The sequence below is a fragment of the Bombus huntii genome, chromosome 6, assembly GCF_024542735.1.
Source record: "Bombus huntii isolate Logan2020A chromosome 6, iyBomHunt1.1, whole genome shotgun sequence".
Taxonomy (NCBI): Eukaryota; Metazoa; Arthropoda; class Insecta; order Hymenoptera; family Apidae; genus Bombus; species Bombus huntii.
The window spans coordinates 17,007,646-17,023,160 of NC_066243.1; the positions used below are offsets into that span (position 1 = coordinate 17,007,646).

At 38.5% G+C, this 15,515-nt stretch overlaps 1 protein-coding gene across 7 annotated transcripts in view; it reads right to left on the bottom strand.

Annotated features, from left to right (window-relative positions):
- Positions 1-3: 3 nt before the first annotated feature.
- LOC126866256 (probable Na(+)/H(+) antiporter nhx-9) overlaps positions 4-15,515 on the bottom strand; it is a 42,158-nt gene continuing 26,646 nt past the window's right edge. For 4 of the 7 annotated variants that reach the window (XM_050619597.1, XM_050619596.1, XM_050619595.1 and 1 more), the window contains 9 exons: positions 14,470-14,685; positions 13,318-13,453; positions 11,897-12,058; positions 11,716-11,785; positions 11,525-11,629; positions 11,138-11,239; positions 8,641-8,802; positions 6,029-6,205; positions 4-3,758 (listed from right to left, as the gene is read on the bottom strand). In XM_050619597.1, the coding sequence (XP_050475554.1) occupies positions 3,520-3,758; positions 6,029-6,205; positions 8,641-8,802; positions 11,138-11,239; positions 11,525-11,629; positions 11,716-11,785; positions 11,897-12,058; positions 13,318-13,453; positions 14,470-14,685 (1,369 nt within the window). In that variant the 3' untranslated portion in view covers positions 4-3,519. Of the gene's footprint in view, positions 3,773-6,028; positions 6,206-7,562; positions 7,640-8,640; positions 8,803-11,137; positions 11,240-11,524; positions 11,630-11,715; positions 11,786-11,896; positions 12,059-13,317; positions 13,454-14,469; positions 14,686-15,515 lie in introns of those variants that run through there. The other 3 variants (XM_050619599.1, XM_050619600.1, XM_050619601.1) reach the window with 3 other exon arrangements.

Genomic DNA, 15,515 nt, shown 5'->3' on the forward strand with positions numbered 1-15,515 from the left:
AAATTTCTTGCTTTTTTTCCTTTTTTTTTTTTTTTTTTTGGCTTTTCCCTCGATCTTCTTACGATCTTTCCCAGTATCTTTTGTCTCTTGTCTCGTTATGTACATACGGTGGTTTCATTGAATGCGTTAAGTACAGACCTACGACGCTTCCGCGGCTGTTTTTCTACACGAGACTGTTAGTCGGTTATTTATTTATTAAGTTAGTTATTTTTTATTTTCTGTTTTCTGCTTCTTTTAAGGCCATACTTAAGGAGAGGAGGAGCGTTTCGTTTAAACAACTTTCAAGTGTGTGTGTGTGTGTGTGTGAGCGTGTGTGTGTGTGTTTGCGAACGAGTGTGTGTGCGTGTGTGTGTGAGCGTGAAAGAGATTTCGACGATTGTAATATGGTGAGTTCTATTAGAGATGCTCGATATTCTTATTTTCCAGCATCTTTTCGACAGTTTGCTTTGTTGTTTTCTTGTTATTGTTTCGATCGTAGAGATTCTTCGTCTGTATGATTCAAGAGATCACTGTGTTCGAACTAGTTTGATGCAGTGGTCCTCGTGAATTTTTTTGAAACAGATAAATATAGGCGAAAAGTTTTCTCTAAAATTTACGCGTACTTTTAGTATAACATCATGTCGAATATACATGTCGAGACTTAATGTTTTGGACGCCGAGTGTAGTATTTTTTTTTTTTTTTCGTAGTTGAAAATTCGCAAGAATCGCTGCAAAAAATCTAGCGTGAGAGTAAAGTGAGTAATCTAAAGGGGGACATCGTTGTTTTTGAAAACACGGAAGTCTCGTTGGAAGAAAACTGAGGAATTCGATAGATCGAATGTTCGGTAAATGTAAATAAATCGCAATTTTTTTCTATTTCCAGATCAATTTGGATTTTATCGGTCGATCGTATACTCCGCGCAATTATTTTATTTTCGCTACGCAAGAAAAAGAAATTATCGAAGAATCGCTCTATTTTTTGTTCCACAAAGAGAAGAATATTTTATAAAACGAAATGAACAAATAGATATACCCGAAATGGAGACAATTTTATTCTATTTTCAACTCTCGCTGTGTAGAAATAAAAATAATAAATAGATTATTCTGTGAAATGAAGATAAATTGAAATCTATCGATCAATTGTATTCTTAATTTTTCTTATACGAACCAATAGCGTTAGAGTAAACGAATGGCAGAAAATGATATGAATGATAAATAAATCCTAGAAAATACTCTCTTATGAAATATCGAAACGAAAGAACAGCCTGAAGTCTCTCATTCTCTTCTGCCCAACATTTCCATATTTTCAAAACACAACAGGAATAATTAATCGTCCCCATTTTTACTTTACATCAGTATATACGCCACATGGCGTGTCTAAATCTAGACTCGCGTCTATAAACTCGAAAGCGAATCGCACGACGATTTCAGCGTTGCGTATCGAGTATAATACCAAACTTGTACATATTATACATATATATATTTATATATATATATACTTCATTTTCGAAAGACTATTTAGCGTTGGTGTTACCAAAAAAACCGAAAAAGAAAGAAAAAAAAAAAAAGAAAGAGATCACCACGTTTACATGTCATGATTTAATCGTCATTTAAACGCAACACGTATCAAGGTCCCTCGAGTTTTTCCCACAAAAACAAGTCACCCTTTTTATACCTTCAATCTCATTCTCCTTGTTTTTCCTCTTCATCCTTTTTACAGTATACCGGAAGGTTCGAAGTTGCTGCTAAGATATTTTTAGGAATCTTAAGGCCACGATACCAAGTTAATGAGCGATCGTTAAAACGAGTCGTCGCTACAAGGGATACACGCTATTATGGCGTCTAAGAGAAAGAAATCGCGTGATTTTTCTGGTTCACGATCTTTCTCAGCACGCAGAAAGCAACACATCGACGAAGAATCGTCGGTGCTTCAAAAATCTTTCGTTCCTGCTGATCGAAAGCATCTCCCTTCCAATGGACGAATCATTCTTCTCAGGAAGCATTTGAAAAATCAACTACCAAAAAACGTTCCTCCAAGTCTATTCGTTAATACTTTTCATCCGTCAGTCGTGCTACGGAGGAAACGAGGTGTATCGTCGGTTTAAAAAAATAGCTCTTTCTCTCTCTCTCTCTCTCTCTTTCTCTCTTTCTTACTTTCGCTCTTTCTCTCGCTCTTGCACTCTTTATTTCACTTGTATCACTCTCATGGTCGAATATTCAAAATGGATTCACACGATCACCGAGTATCAAAAGAGAACGCAACCTCGACTGAATCATTCTCGTCGAAAAATGGTAACATCGCTATATTGAAAATCACGCTACTACAACGTCAACTGTATTATATATCATTGTGTCAACGATTCTATCGATTAAACCAACCGAGAAAATACTTGTTTGTCTCCTCTGAGATCGAAGAATTCTACCTAAGTAACGTATTAGGTCGCCTAATAAGTTCGTTCACATTTCTTTCATATTTAGATGTTTTTAACTTCGGTCCAGTCTCATTCTGTTTTAGATATCGATGGATAGTTAATTCTGGAATATTCAAAACGTCAGACTCCTGGGCTGTTTTGTACTAGAATTTCATTTCCAGTTACGATTCTTAAATATGCAGCAATCAAAATGATATCCACCGAATCGTTCTTTACAAGTGCTTTTTCTGGGTTGGCCTTGATCTTATTGAAGGTTGGTCATTGGTCATCTTGATCGCTTATCGTTCTGTATTCGTAAAATAACGTCGTAGAGACGACGAACTTATTGGACGATCTAATTTAGGGTGTCCCGAGAGATTGTCCCATACATTGATCAATGAATCATCAGTCGCATAATTTCATTTCTCTTTCTGTCGTGAATTTGTGTCAAGTAATCCTATTATTCTCTAAATTATCAAACGTCTTGAAGATTCCCTCGCCGTGGCTGGTAGACCAAAAAGAGAGAGAAACGCAATTCCAACGATTCAATAAATTATTGCTAAAATGTGTCTACCTTATTCCATTAAGAAATTGTACAAAGATACAAAGGTAAAGCTTCTCTTATTATACCTTGCACAAAGATCCAACAATTTCTCATTTCCCTCGGAAATTATTTAAAAAAAAAAAAAACAAACAAGGGACTAATTTTTGGGACACCCCGTACAACTCCAAAGCATTCGTTTCTGCGTGCGAATGAAAGCATCGGTAGTCAAAACGAGGGGTACTTTCCGTCATGTAATCTGGTCCTGTGGAAGAGAACAAGAGCTGTCAAAACAGCTCGACGTCTCCAGTGTGAGTTCTATTAAAGTGTCCATCCTCGAAGGGAGCGAGATCGGCGATCGTCAAAGGGGGAACAAATATTATTTTCGTTTTCGGTTGAAAGGTTGATCGTATCTCCCTAGAATGGGGCGAAAGATATTAGAGGCACGTCCTCTGTTCAGACCGGAGCGCTAGGTCGACGTAAGAGAGACGAGAACAACGAACGCCGAGGTGGCCGCCGCCATGGCCGACGAAGACGACGCTCGTCGACCGCGAACGATGACGTCTGTTCCTCGACGATCCCCAAAGGTCAAGCTTTCTCTTCCTCCTCGTCTATCTCCTCCGACGATTCGGAGGAAGAGGTGATAAGGGCGGTGGAGAGACTTGGAACCTGGGCCGAGTATGCGAACGAGCTCATTCGGATCCGTTGAGGATTCCAACACTCTGGCAGGGAATGGGATCCGTCCTCCGTACACTTGTCCGATTGCGATTTCTCCATGGAGCACAGCTCCATCATGGATACTCGCCTAGTGGGTCCCTTCTTGCTGTCTGTAACAGGGAAACTGTTTTGAGGGTTTTAAGTTTTTATGACAGAGGATTGTATGTTTATCGCAATTTCAGGTTTTACGTGTAAACTCGTGAATACGGTGAACATACGGTGAATTCAGAATAGGATAATCAGACGTTTCGAGGTTAGTTGTTCCAAGGATTCGATCTAACGTTCGATGACGTTGGTATAGGATTTATTAATTATTTATAATGGATCAACACGTTGACGCCGCTTCACGGAACAAACTCGTGTGATCCACCGATGGTACACGCCGGCCTCAACGTGTTAAACAGGAAACGATGGTTATTTAACGTGAACTAAATACAGTAATGTGCTTTCACGCGGACCACACTCTCTCGACAACGCGATTCACACTCTCCGACTTATCAACTCACGCTGACTGTTAATTCGTCTTTCTCCCTTAGCATCCCTTTGTTTTTTTTCATAGCCCCACCACGCACGTGTTCCTCAACCGTTCGTTGCCAGGATCAGGTAGGCCACTTTTCCGCGCAACTGTTCGATCGGAGGATCGACGATACATCGAAGGGCCTGTCTGCACTTAGGCTTTCTCGCGACATTGTTTATGGATCACCCGATATCTCTTAGGCCTTTGGTCCACGATGCTACATTAGTTATTATCAGTTGGCTGCAATACTGTCGCGATATAACGATATAATTCATAATATGTAACTTAAGTTGTATTGATATTACAGTCGGAATACGATTCTGCAGATATAAATTCGCGTACGAATAAGGAAGAGCGAAGAGGAAGAACGGAAGAGACGAAAGGAATAAAGGGAGGAACGAGAAACGGGTCAGACGAAAGAGATCGTTATTGTATGTATTGTATGTTATTGTAGTATCGTGGAAAAAAAGAGCCTGTGATGACACTCGATAGTAAATACCACTACTTGACACTAAATAGTGTCGGATGACGGTAGCGCGTGGTTAGCGCCTTAGGTTGCAAACGTTCGGGACCCGGGTTCGAATCCCGGCGGACCGCAGTCCGATTTTTCTTCCAAGATACAAAAATAGAAGAGAAGCGGCTGTGCCCAGCAGCAGCGCGACATCTACAAAAGCCGCCTTAAGCGGGTGCGCGAGAAAGACGACGACACGACGAAGAGATTGGCGTAATGTGGGGACTATTTAGACGTCTCAACGGTCCAGGAAATCACGATCTCAATAATCAGGACGGGGGGCGGAATTGGGGGTAAGTCCTTCGTGATAAGACGAGCCTTAAGCGCGCACAGTGTTAACGCTCAAAAAGACCCTAGAGGATTCGCCAGAGAAAAATTCCAGCGAGTGAAATTAGCGCTGACGAGAGCACATCCGAGGGCAGATAGATGTGATTGTCAGATATGACCGAGTATTATTAGTATTGTGGAAAGAAAGGGTTTGTGGTGGCACTCGATAGTAAATACCACCACTCGACACTTAACAACTAGTGTCTGACGACGGTAGTGCAGTGGTGGTTAGCGCCTTAGGTTGCGAACGTTCGGGACCCGAGTTTGAATCTTCGGCGACCTGAGTCCGATTTTGCTTCCACGATACAAAAATAGAAGAGAAGCGGCCGTACCCAGCAGCGACATCTACAAGCGCTAAAGCGCAGCCTAAATTTCCACGATATTACATTATGTTACAGAAATAAAGCAGCACGCGTGTCTGCTAAATTAAAGTAACATGTGTTTTAAAGATAAAAAAGCTGTATTATCTTAATTTGTCCCTGAAGGTAAGCAGATATAGTACACTGCAAGAAATCACGGTAATTTTTATCTTGCGTAAGTGGTTTTCGAATATAACTGCAAGAGAGTTGAATCGTAAATTCTATGCGACGTTTATGTCACGTAATAAACCTGCATACTTAGTGGCAATGAAATCACGACTGATAATGTTACATTTCATGGTCCATAACGAGATGTAACTGTTTTATTCTTAATATCCCCCTTTTATATTTCCATCCTTACTCAATGTCGAGTATATTTAATACTTGGCTGAATTTACGACGTCTTTAACGTGGTCTATATACCTTGCTACACTTCATCTTTATTAATTATATCTCCTTGAGAAACTTCAAATCTTTCTTGTTCATTTCATAAGTAGAACTTTGAATTTTTTCTAAAATTGCATACATAGATCTTATATGTTGCATCGTTTAAGTTGCAAAATTTTCTTTTAAAATCATAGTTAGCATTGAAATCTAAAACTTTACATTATTGTACCGTATTATAATACGTTACTATATATAGTTCGATGGTTTTTACCGTCTTACCTTTCTCGTATTCACTGAAGGTTTTCGTGGGCGAATCCTCCGTCTGTTCTGTCCCCGTCAACGTGTACTCGTCACGCTCGTCCACAGTTTCCTGGCAATCGATACCATCCGGGGTGCACACACTCTCACCACGGAATAGACCAATTACTGACTGGACCTTTGGTTGCTCGATTCCACCTTTAATTAGAAGCAAGTGTTACTAACGAGGTTAATGAAGATTCATCGAGTGTTTCGGTTCGACCACCTCTAATATCCCCCCCTCTCTCTCTCTCTCTCTTTCTCTTGGAATATCTCTGTTAAGAGAAAGTGCACAGAGTTGATCGTTTTTCTAGATTATGCGCATAATAAAGACCACAGGCGAGAAAGCTATGATAAGTTCATTTTGATTTTTTAAGTTTCATCTACTTACACGTTTTATTCCAAAATCTAATAAGAAGATGCAGCTTTTAATGGAACGAAGAACGTAACTCGTATCGTAGTCCTCGTATTATCGTCTTTATTCTGTTTCTCTTCTTTCATTCATTGGACGAGGACACGAACATAATTTAAAAATCATTACAACGTATCTATTATACGAAACGAGGAAAATTGCATTTGTTTGAATAAAGTTTGAATATATGGCTCAGGATATTAGCCCATTTCTCATCGAATACACGTTAAGCGAATAAAAATCTATGGTCCACCGCATTTAATGAATTACAGCCGTTATTAACCATTTGTGCTCGTTGCTGCAAGGGAACTTGATAACCGAACATCAACACCATCCGGTTAAATAAAGATTAATAACGTCAGGACATTTAAAAATGGTTTGCATTCGATTGAAAAAAAAAAACAGTTATCGTAAATTTTGAGAACCCAATGTTCCGACGTGCACTACCACCAATCACAAGTACCCGGACCATTATTTCCTTCACGAGACGCAATTTCACGTTTTATATGACAAAATTTTCAATATAACAAAATTCGATATAACAAATAGGTGTCAAAGATTTGCATTTGCATTTTTGATCGTATTCTTTGTACCAAACGTATATTCAATCGTGAAACCGAATGAGAAGAACGTTCTAAACAATTTCTAGCTATAGCGCGTGTAATTCGACAAATATATTTGCAAGCTCCATCAATTCTTAAATTTTCACATCGACACAGCAAGCCGATAGCAACGAACATCGATGTTTCAGCTGGCCAAAGTAACCGAAACACCCTGTACATCGTAGGAAAATGTGAAACACAGAGAAGTGCTCGTGGAAGAACTTGGCAACACAAAAGTGTTCTGGATCGATAGTTCGAGGCTGAGAATATGCACGAAAGATTCGATAAGATCGATCATGTGTGATGCACAATCAATCGTGTATTATGGTGACAAGGTGCTCTGTGTATGCAAGTGTGTGGTGTACGTGTGAGTGTATTTAAAGAGTTCGAAGGGGGATTGGGTAACCCAAAGATCGAAAGAAAAAACGCATTCGCTTTGCAGATCGAGAGAAAATAAAAGAACGACACAGAAATTTTGAGACCACTTGAAGATAACATTTACATGTTGTTCGGCCGGAAGTCCGAGGCTAGTATCCTCCGAGCTCGTTAAGCTGGCCCGCTCTCGCAAATACGGCTCTCCTGTAAAGCAGCGTTTTTTTCAACATTTTACGTACCTTTTTATCTATTAGCCGAATCGACAGTCAAAAATATTTTCTTTTCATACATCAACCTACAATTAAATATTTTAGATGTATAGATACAGATTTTAGAATATAATTGGATATTGGAAAAATTGTTCATTCGGTCCGAGATTATTATTGGTTGATTTTAGTAAATGAGATTTTTAACTAATATTAGCTATAATAGATGAACTGTTATTTAGCTGGTTGATTAACGCTAAAACTACCACGTCAGTGAAAATGTCTGGTTTGACAACATTATTTTTAAATTCCTACTTCGTGTTATATCTTTTCTCCACAATGATGTAATGACTTTTGCAGGGATAGCTAAAGGAATAATATAATAAACTTTAATTTTGTTTTATTCATTTAGAATGAAAGTAATTTTGTATGATGGCTACTTATACCAGTATCGAATACCAGTACCAGTACCAATATCCAATCAACCTTGGATGGAAAAATGGACGTGTTAGGGAATACCTGAAACAACGCGTAAAAGTTTCAAAATATATCATGAATAATTTAATGGAAATACGTAGAGTAGATTTGTCTCTCTAACGTGAGAGGGGTTACCCGAGCCCCATAGAAAAGTAGCTGTATGTTAAGGTTTCTAGTAGGTGTCGGAGAGTATAATTTGGGTATTATTTTTAAAGACTGTTAAAAAAGGATGATTCGATAATTCTTTCGTCACGACTAACTCTATTTGATTCTCTAAATAGTTAATACATTTAATAAACGTTCAATAATCCGGTACGAGTAAATTTTTGAGCAATTTTTGAACATCTTTTATTTCGTTCATTTTATGAATCACCTTTCTTTAACACTTTGTTGATTTAGTGAAAAAAAACAGAGTGCATGATGTAACGAAACTACGACCGAGTATTATCAGAAATTTGTATGTAATACGCGTGGCGAAATGATGTATTCGTAGTATCGAGTGGATTATTTAATCGATCGTACCTAAGAATGTGGCTGATGGGGAACTGTAAGCCAGGTACTCCTTGTTTGAACACCAAGCGGGGAATTCATTCTGTTTAATCGGGTGCCCGGAATCGTAATCGTCTTCTCGCTTCCATGGTAACATGGTCTCCGTGGCTGTTGGTGTCGTTACCCTGTAGGTTTCTACAATTCGAGAAATAACAGTATTATTGCTACTTCCATAATACTAATACAAATCACGGGAAAAACTTGAGACTTTCAAACAACTCTGTCAGGTATAACGAAGATTCTAAGAGAGAAATGTGTTAAGGAAAATCGAGGATTTGGAAATACAAATAATTGACTATATTTCACACACACCAGCTATACATCTATATTACACTCTGAAGAACGTCTTGCACGCACGCTTGTTGTCAACCGACACTTCTAGATCCTTCTAACAGCCTCCAATAGTCTTTTGTCTCGACTAAGACCTGGACGCCCTCTGACCCTTACACACACACTCTCATGTACAGTGTAAATGTATCACTTCCATAACAAAATGATTAGCCTTTTTATTATCAAAGGATTTAGCAAGAATGTTAGGTAGATGATACATTTACACTGTACATGTGAATGTGCGTGTAAGTGTCAGAGAGTGTCCAGGTCTCAGTCGAGACAAAAGACTATTGGAGGCTGTTAGAAGGATCTAGAAGTGTCGGTTGACAACAAGCGTGCGTACAAGAAGGTTATCGAGGTCTTCAGAGTGTGATATACAGGGTGGTTGGTAACTGGTGGTACAAGCGGGAAAGGGGTGATTCTACGCGAAAAAAGAAGTCGAAAATATGGAATAAAAATGTTTCGTTCGAGGCTTTGTTCTCGAGAAAATCGACTTTGAATTTTCGTTCGGTACGCACGCACTTTATCGCGTCTCCTTACAACGGATCTCACTGTAGATCGTTGTCTCGATTGAAGTTACTTTTTAAATTTAAAAAATTTTTAAATTTTTAAATTTTTAAATTTTAAATTTTTAAATTTTTAAATTTTAAATTTTTAAATTTTTAAATTTTTAAATTTTAAATTTTAAATTTTTAAATTTTTAAATTTTTAAATTTTAAATTTTAAATTTTTAAATTTTTAAATTTTTAAATTTTTAAATTTTTATTCTATTCGGTACGCGTGCGGTACGTTATAACGGATCTCACTGTAGATTTCCACTTGTACCACCACCAGTTACCAACCACCCTGTATATGTATAGCTGTTGTGTGTGAAATAAAGTAAACTATTTGTATTTCCGAATCCTCTCTATACTTTAAGAAAAAATTCCAAAATCCTTTAACACGTTGACTGCCACGCGTGTTTTCAAAGAAATCTCCGTCAGGCCACGAGCACAGCAGTACCAAGCGTTCTCTGCTAGATGCTCCCTGATGTCGATATTTTAGTAATGCGAATCGCTCAAGCGGTGGTCTCGAGAACGATCTTTCGTTCCATTCGTTCGCAACATTAAAACCACTGGCTGTTGTTGAATATAACGGAGGAAAGTGTGGTATAGATTATTCCGACCAAATGGTTTCTTGTGCCGCCACAATTAGAAAAGGAATCAAATGATACGGAAAACTGGGCATTCCATTCTTTCTGGGAATTTCTGTTGTAAACGCTTTCGCGGTTTACAAAATTGCAACGAGAAGGAATATAAATATTAGAATATTTAGACCATTATTAGTTGCGAAATTATTAGGGTTGTCTGAAAATACAAAAAATCGCCGTTCGGAAAAATAATTCCGGAAGAAGCTTTAGACGCGCATGCAAACTGTGTTATGCGAATAAAAGACGTCGAATGGACCGAACAAAGGCACGAAAGAATTTGAAGAAAACAACTTATTGTTCAAATTGTCCCGACCAACCTCAGCTAAGTATAGAATGCTTTAAAGTTTTACATTCTAAATAATTTTTTTAATAAACCATTCTCGTATTTTTGTTTTATAACAATTCAATTATTATTACGATTAGTTATTAATTAACAATTTATTATTATGGAATATCTTTTCAGATGCCTACGACGATCCTTCGCGAGTAGTCAAATAAGCGACACCCGAATATGGGTTACGCGGCCTGACCAGAAACTTTTCTGACACCCGTATTCGGGTGTCGTGGCAGTCAACGTGTTGAAGAAGGATAATTCTAAAGAGACAACGAAATATCGAATAAGATACTTTACGCTTCAAAAGTTGATATTCTACGAAATTAGAATTTCCTTTGATACTAAAAGATTCTCGAATTCGTAAGAGATGTTTCAAAATAGGAACGAAATGTTTCGTAGTTTAAAGAAACTTTACGAGATTTGGCAGAAATTTTGGCAGCCGAACCATCTTAATCTTTTGCGCTATCGGAGTATCCGACAATTCTTCTTACGCTGTCGAAAGGAATTTCGAAGACGGTTAAATCGTGCAAAGTACTCGACACTTGCACAAGGAATGGGATTTCCATTGAAAGACGAACGATCTCTGGCGATACCATCAACAACGAGCAAGAACTCACCGTCTCGTCCTAATTTCATATCGGGATCGTCGGTATTTATGGTGTCCATCGAGGTAGTGGTGGTGGCGCCGTGGTGGTTGTCCACATTCACGTTCAACGAGTCTACGGAAATCGAGCGACGAGAAAATTATAACTACGAATCGGGACAGGAATTAGCTGCTACACCTTTTCTTCTGCTGTTTTATATTCAAAAGACACGCTTCGGCAAGAAGTCTCGTTGAATTATCTTGCGCGAAACTAATTTGTCAAAAGAATCGGCGCGAGGATGAGAGGATAATTCGAGAACTTTGCGCGCCGTCTTCTATCGACGACGCGACGTAGCCAAAAGCTTCGCTGAAATGAACGAAAAAGGTAGAAAAAAAAGAAGGAGAGAAAGGCTGTTCTTACCGGAAGTACGAGCTGTGAAAGTAATCGCCGAGTCCCAGTCCTCTTTGCTCGAAGGCTTTGACGTGTCTCCGTTCTCCAATTCGTACAGGACGCCATTGATGTAATCTACGTTCAATGAAAATTCACGTATTCAAACGAGATCCTTTTTTTCCGGCGAAAAAACGCGTCGATATCTCTTTCGCCAATTTTACCTTGTGTGAACAACTTCGTCGAGCCATTTTGCTGGAACTCCGGAAAACTCACGTGATTCTGCTTACCGTCCTACGGTTCGGTTGAGAGAAGGAACGACATTTTAATTGCAAATCGAACAGGACATATAATGGAAACTCGTATAAACTCGAAGAACACGCGTCAACGCGAGAACATTCTTACTTTGAGCAATTTTTTACTGCGCTTGTGACGATGCTTGTGCTCTCCCATCATCCGACGTATGTTCATGTGCATTTTGTAATTGACTTGGGTCGAGAGATCGCGATCGTTCACCGCGTGTCGGCTGTAGCTTAGACGCCGATGCTGCAACAGTTTCGTTCCATGCTGTAGAGAAACGTTTTTGCTCATTCGCCTTCGTTCTTTTCGTTTGTACAGGATTTTTCTAACATATACATATATATCCACGAATACGTACATGCGACACAATTCGACTAATCGTCGTGGCAAAGAAGCATCAAGAAGATTCGATCGTTCAAGGCGGTTCGAAAGTCTCTTAGAGTATTTCTTGTTCTTCTTTCGATCGCCACGCGTGCGAGCAACTTAAACGACTTTTACGTATTGCAAATGAAATTAAGCGTTATCGGTGGAATTTTAGCTGTCGATGTCGATTTTCATTTCATCAAGAGAAAGAGAGAGAGAGAGAGATAGAGTACAAAATATAAATTAATACAGGGTGGTTGGTAACTGGTGGTACAAGCGGAAAGGGGGTGATTCTGAAGAAAAAGGAGTCGAAAATATAGAATAAAAATTTAAAAATTTAAAATTTAAAATTTAAAAATTTAAAAATTTAAAAATTTAAAATTTAAAAATTTAAAATTTAAAAATTTAAAAATTTTTTAAATTTAAAAAATAACGTCAATCGAGACAACGATCTACAGTGAGATCCGTTGTAACGAGACGCGATAAAGTGCGCGTGTACCGAGCGAAAATTCAAAGTCGATTTTCTCGAAAACAAAGCCTCGAACGAAACATTTTTATTCTACATTTTCGACTTCTTTTTTCGCGTAGAATCACCCCCTTTCCGCTTGTACCACCAGTTACCAATCACCCTGTATATGAAATTTCAATAAGTTGATCTCAAGTATTAATATTCCGTTTCACGAAAATTATAAACAACTATGAAATTTTTTATTTCTATACGCGAGAAGAACGAAATGAAATTCAGACTATCTAAATTCTGACGTGGCTAACGTTGAAAAATAACAATAGAAATTTGCAATACAATTTATTCTATTCATTCTGTCTTATGCTCGGCTTTCTCGAAAAGCTTCGCAATTGACGAAGACTAAGTCTTCCGGAATCTGAAACTTTCGAAGCTGCAATTTTCTCAAATTGCAGGATCTCGCCACTCGTACCACTTGTCTTTTAAGTCTCGCATAATACCATTACGTAATATAACTAAAGGATAAAATCGACAGCTGAAGTTCCAAGCAGCGATACGATTATCCTTCGAAGAAAAAAAATCAGTCCTCGTCAGCAAGGTTTTCAGGGACGTGCATACCACGATATGTACCATATATATATATATATATATATACACACACATAAAAATTTGGATACTCAGCAAAAAGTGTGTTTCTTACCCTCTTGTATGGCTTGCAAAGTTCTTCGGCCAATAGGTGGTGGATCCTGGCGTCCGTCAAGTCCTTCTTGGAAGGGTTGTACTCCAGTTCTTGGAGATCAATATTCCAGCCCGCTTCAAGCTGGCTGCAACTCGGACTGGAAGGAGAAAGAATGAGACTACATTTTTATGACGGGCTGCCACTTCAAGATCGATACTGTGTTTCGAGGAGGGTCCACCGTTCAATCGAGATACAATGCAGACTTATCTTCGGTTATGCTCCTTGGCCAGGGTGTATACGGGGTGAGTCATGCAGGCAGTCATCGACACCCTACGGCGTTTTGTAACGCTGCAGCATATAACAGGACATTGCACCGGATGGAAAGTTACTTCGCGTCGTGTCCTTTCCATCTCACCGATGTGACGGGACTTTTACAATAATAGAAATTGCTTCTCCTGTTTCTTTTTCGTTAACAGTGTTGTCGACGATAAAAGTATGAAAGCGTATAAAGCTTCTACCGAAGAGATTAAAACGAAAGGTATGAGACAATGTACGTAATGCAAGGAAGAAAAGAAACTTTCATCTATGTTTTACAAGACATTCGAAGGCACTACATTGTAAAGGTACGAAGCTTGCACGACCGATTGATCATAATTTAAACGAAACAGTCGATACGTAAGCGATATTTTATCTATATTTGATACTTTTCCGTTAATACGACGAATAGGATTTTTACGATAATAGAAATTACTTGTTTAACTGGTTTCCAGGTTGACAAGTAAGAAAATCACCGAACCAAATTTTCGCGTGTCTTGATTCATAAAAAAATGTTAAAGGTAAAAAGGAATATTTTAACTCCATTGTCAATTTTTTGTGACACCGAACTAACGGAAACAAAGCGTTGGACTGCGAGGTGGATGGAGCTCAAAGAAATTTCGTTCGCAACGATTTCTTCTGTTTCACCGGGAAAACTTTCCTCGATAATTAATACATTTTCACCAGGGAGACAAAGGGATGGCGTACACATCTGTTACGATCAAAGAAGCATTCATCGTGCTCCTTATTGTGCAAGTAAACAGGTCAGGTACGAACGAAGATAACTCAGTGTGCCAACGATTGGGAAGAATGGAAAGAGAAACGAAGAGTGGAGGGAAGAAAAGAACGGAGCCCTACCTTCCATTGAACTGTCCTGTGTTGCTATAGTTGCGGAATATCGCGGACATGCTTTCAGTTCCGCTGATATTGCCGATGGTGGACGCGTTCCTTCTAATGTAATCCAAAGCGTCTTTCATCGCGAGCTTCGAGTACGTTTCCAATATTTTCGGTTCCGCGCCACAGTGATCCCTCACTAGGTACGGACGAACGAATTTATTATCGAACCGCTTGAATCTGTGAAACAAAAGAAAGAAACAAGATGACGAAACGAGGAACGAATATTTAAAGATGAAATGTCAGATTACGAGATCAAAGAATTAATAAATTTAAAAAAATCATTCTCAAAGTACGTCATTAATATAGATATGTTGGAGTTTGATTTTTACGATATTTCTCAGAATAGCGTCGTTTCTCTTCTACGTGGAATTTAAAATGAATATGTCACAGTAATTGTGGAATCTCGATTATCGGAACGTCATTTTGAAATTATTCTAAATATTTAGGAAGTAAATATTTAAGAAATTCTTTTCACGTTTCCGAAAAAGATTAGGAAACTTCTTGTCCATCGTGAAACCGTAGTAAATAATTTATGATGGTGAATGTACTCTGGTGATCAGGATCATCTGCATCCCGCATCACCATCTTCAACGACTCGTGAGTCATCCTACTAGGGGAGAGAAAAGTCAATAAACTTTGCTCGTGTTTTTCAACGTATGAGAAGAATCAATGGCCGAAAGAACGCAAACGCCAGAGAAAACGTTATCTTCGATGTTAACGAACGTTAAACGCTAGTTTGTTGCATGATAAATGTCACTTTTTCAACAACATCTTATATTACGGTTACTTTATGACGAAAAAAATATTCCACGGTTATTTTCATTCGTAGCTCGTATGTTTGTAAAAGACTACGGTCTATCGTTTCATTCGACGACTTAACGATATTTTGAAAACAGTTTACAAAGATGTTCGACTTTACGAGCGTCGATTCGGTTAAATCGTTTCAAAACACGGAAAAAGAAGGCCAGATTTTACTTTGAAATTGAAATCAATCGAGCCGGTGCTTA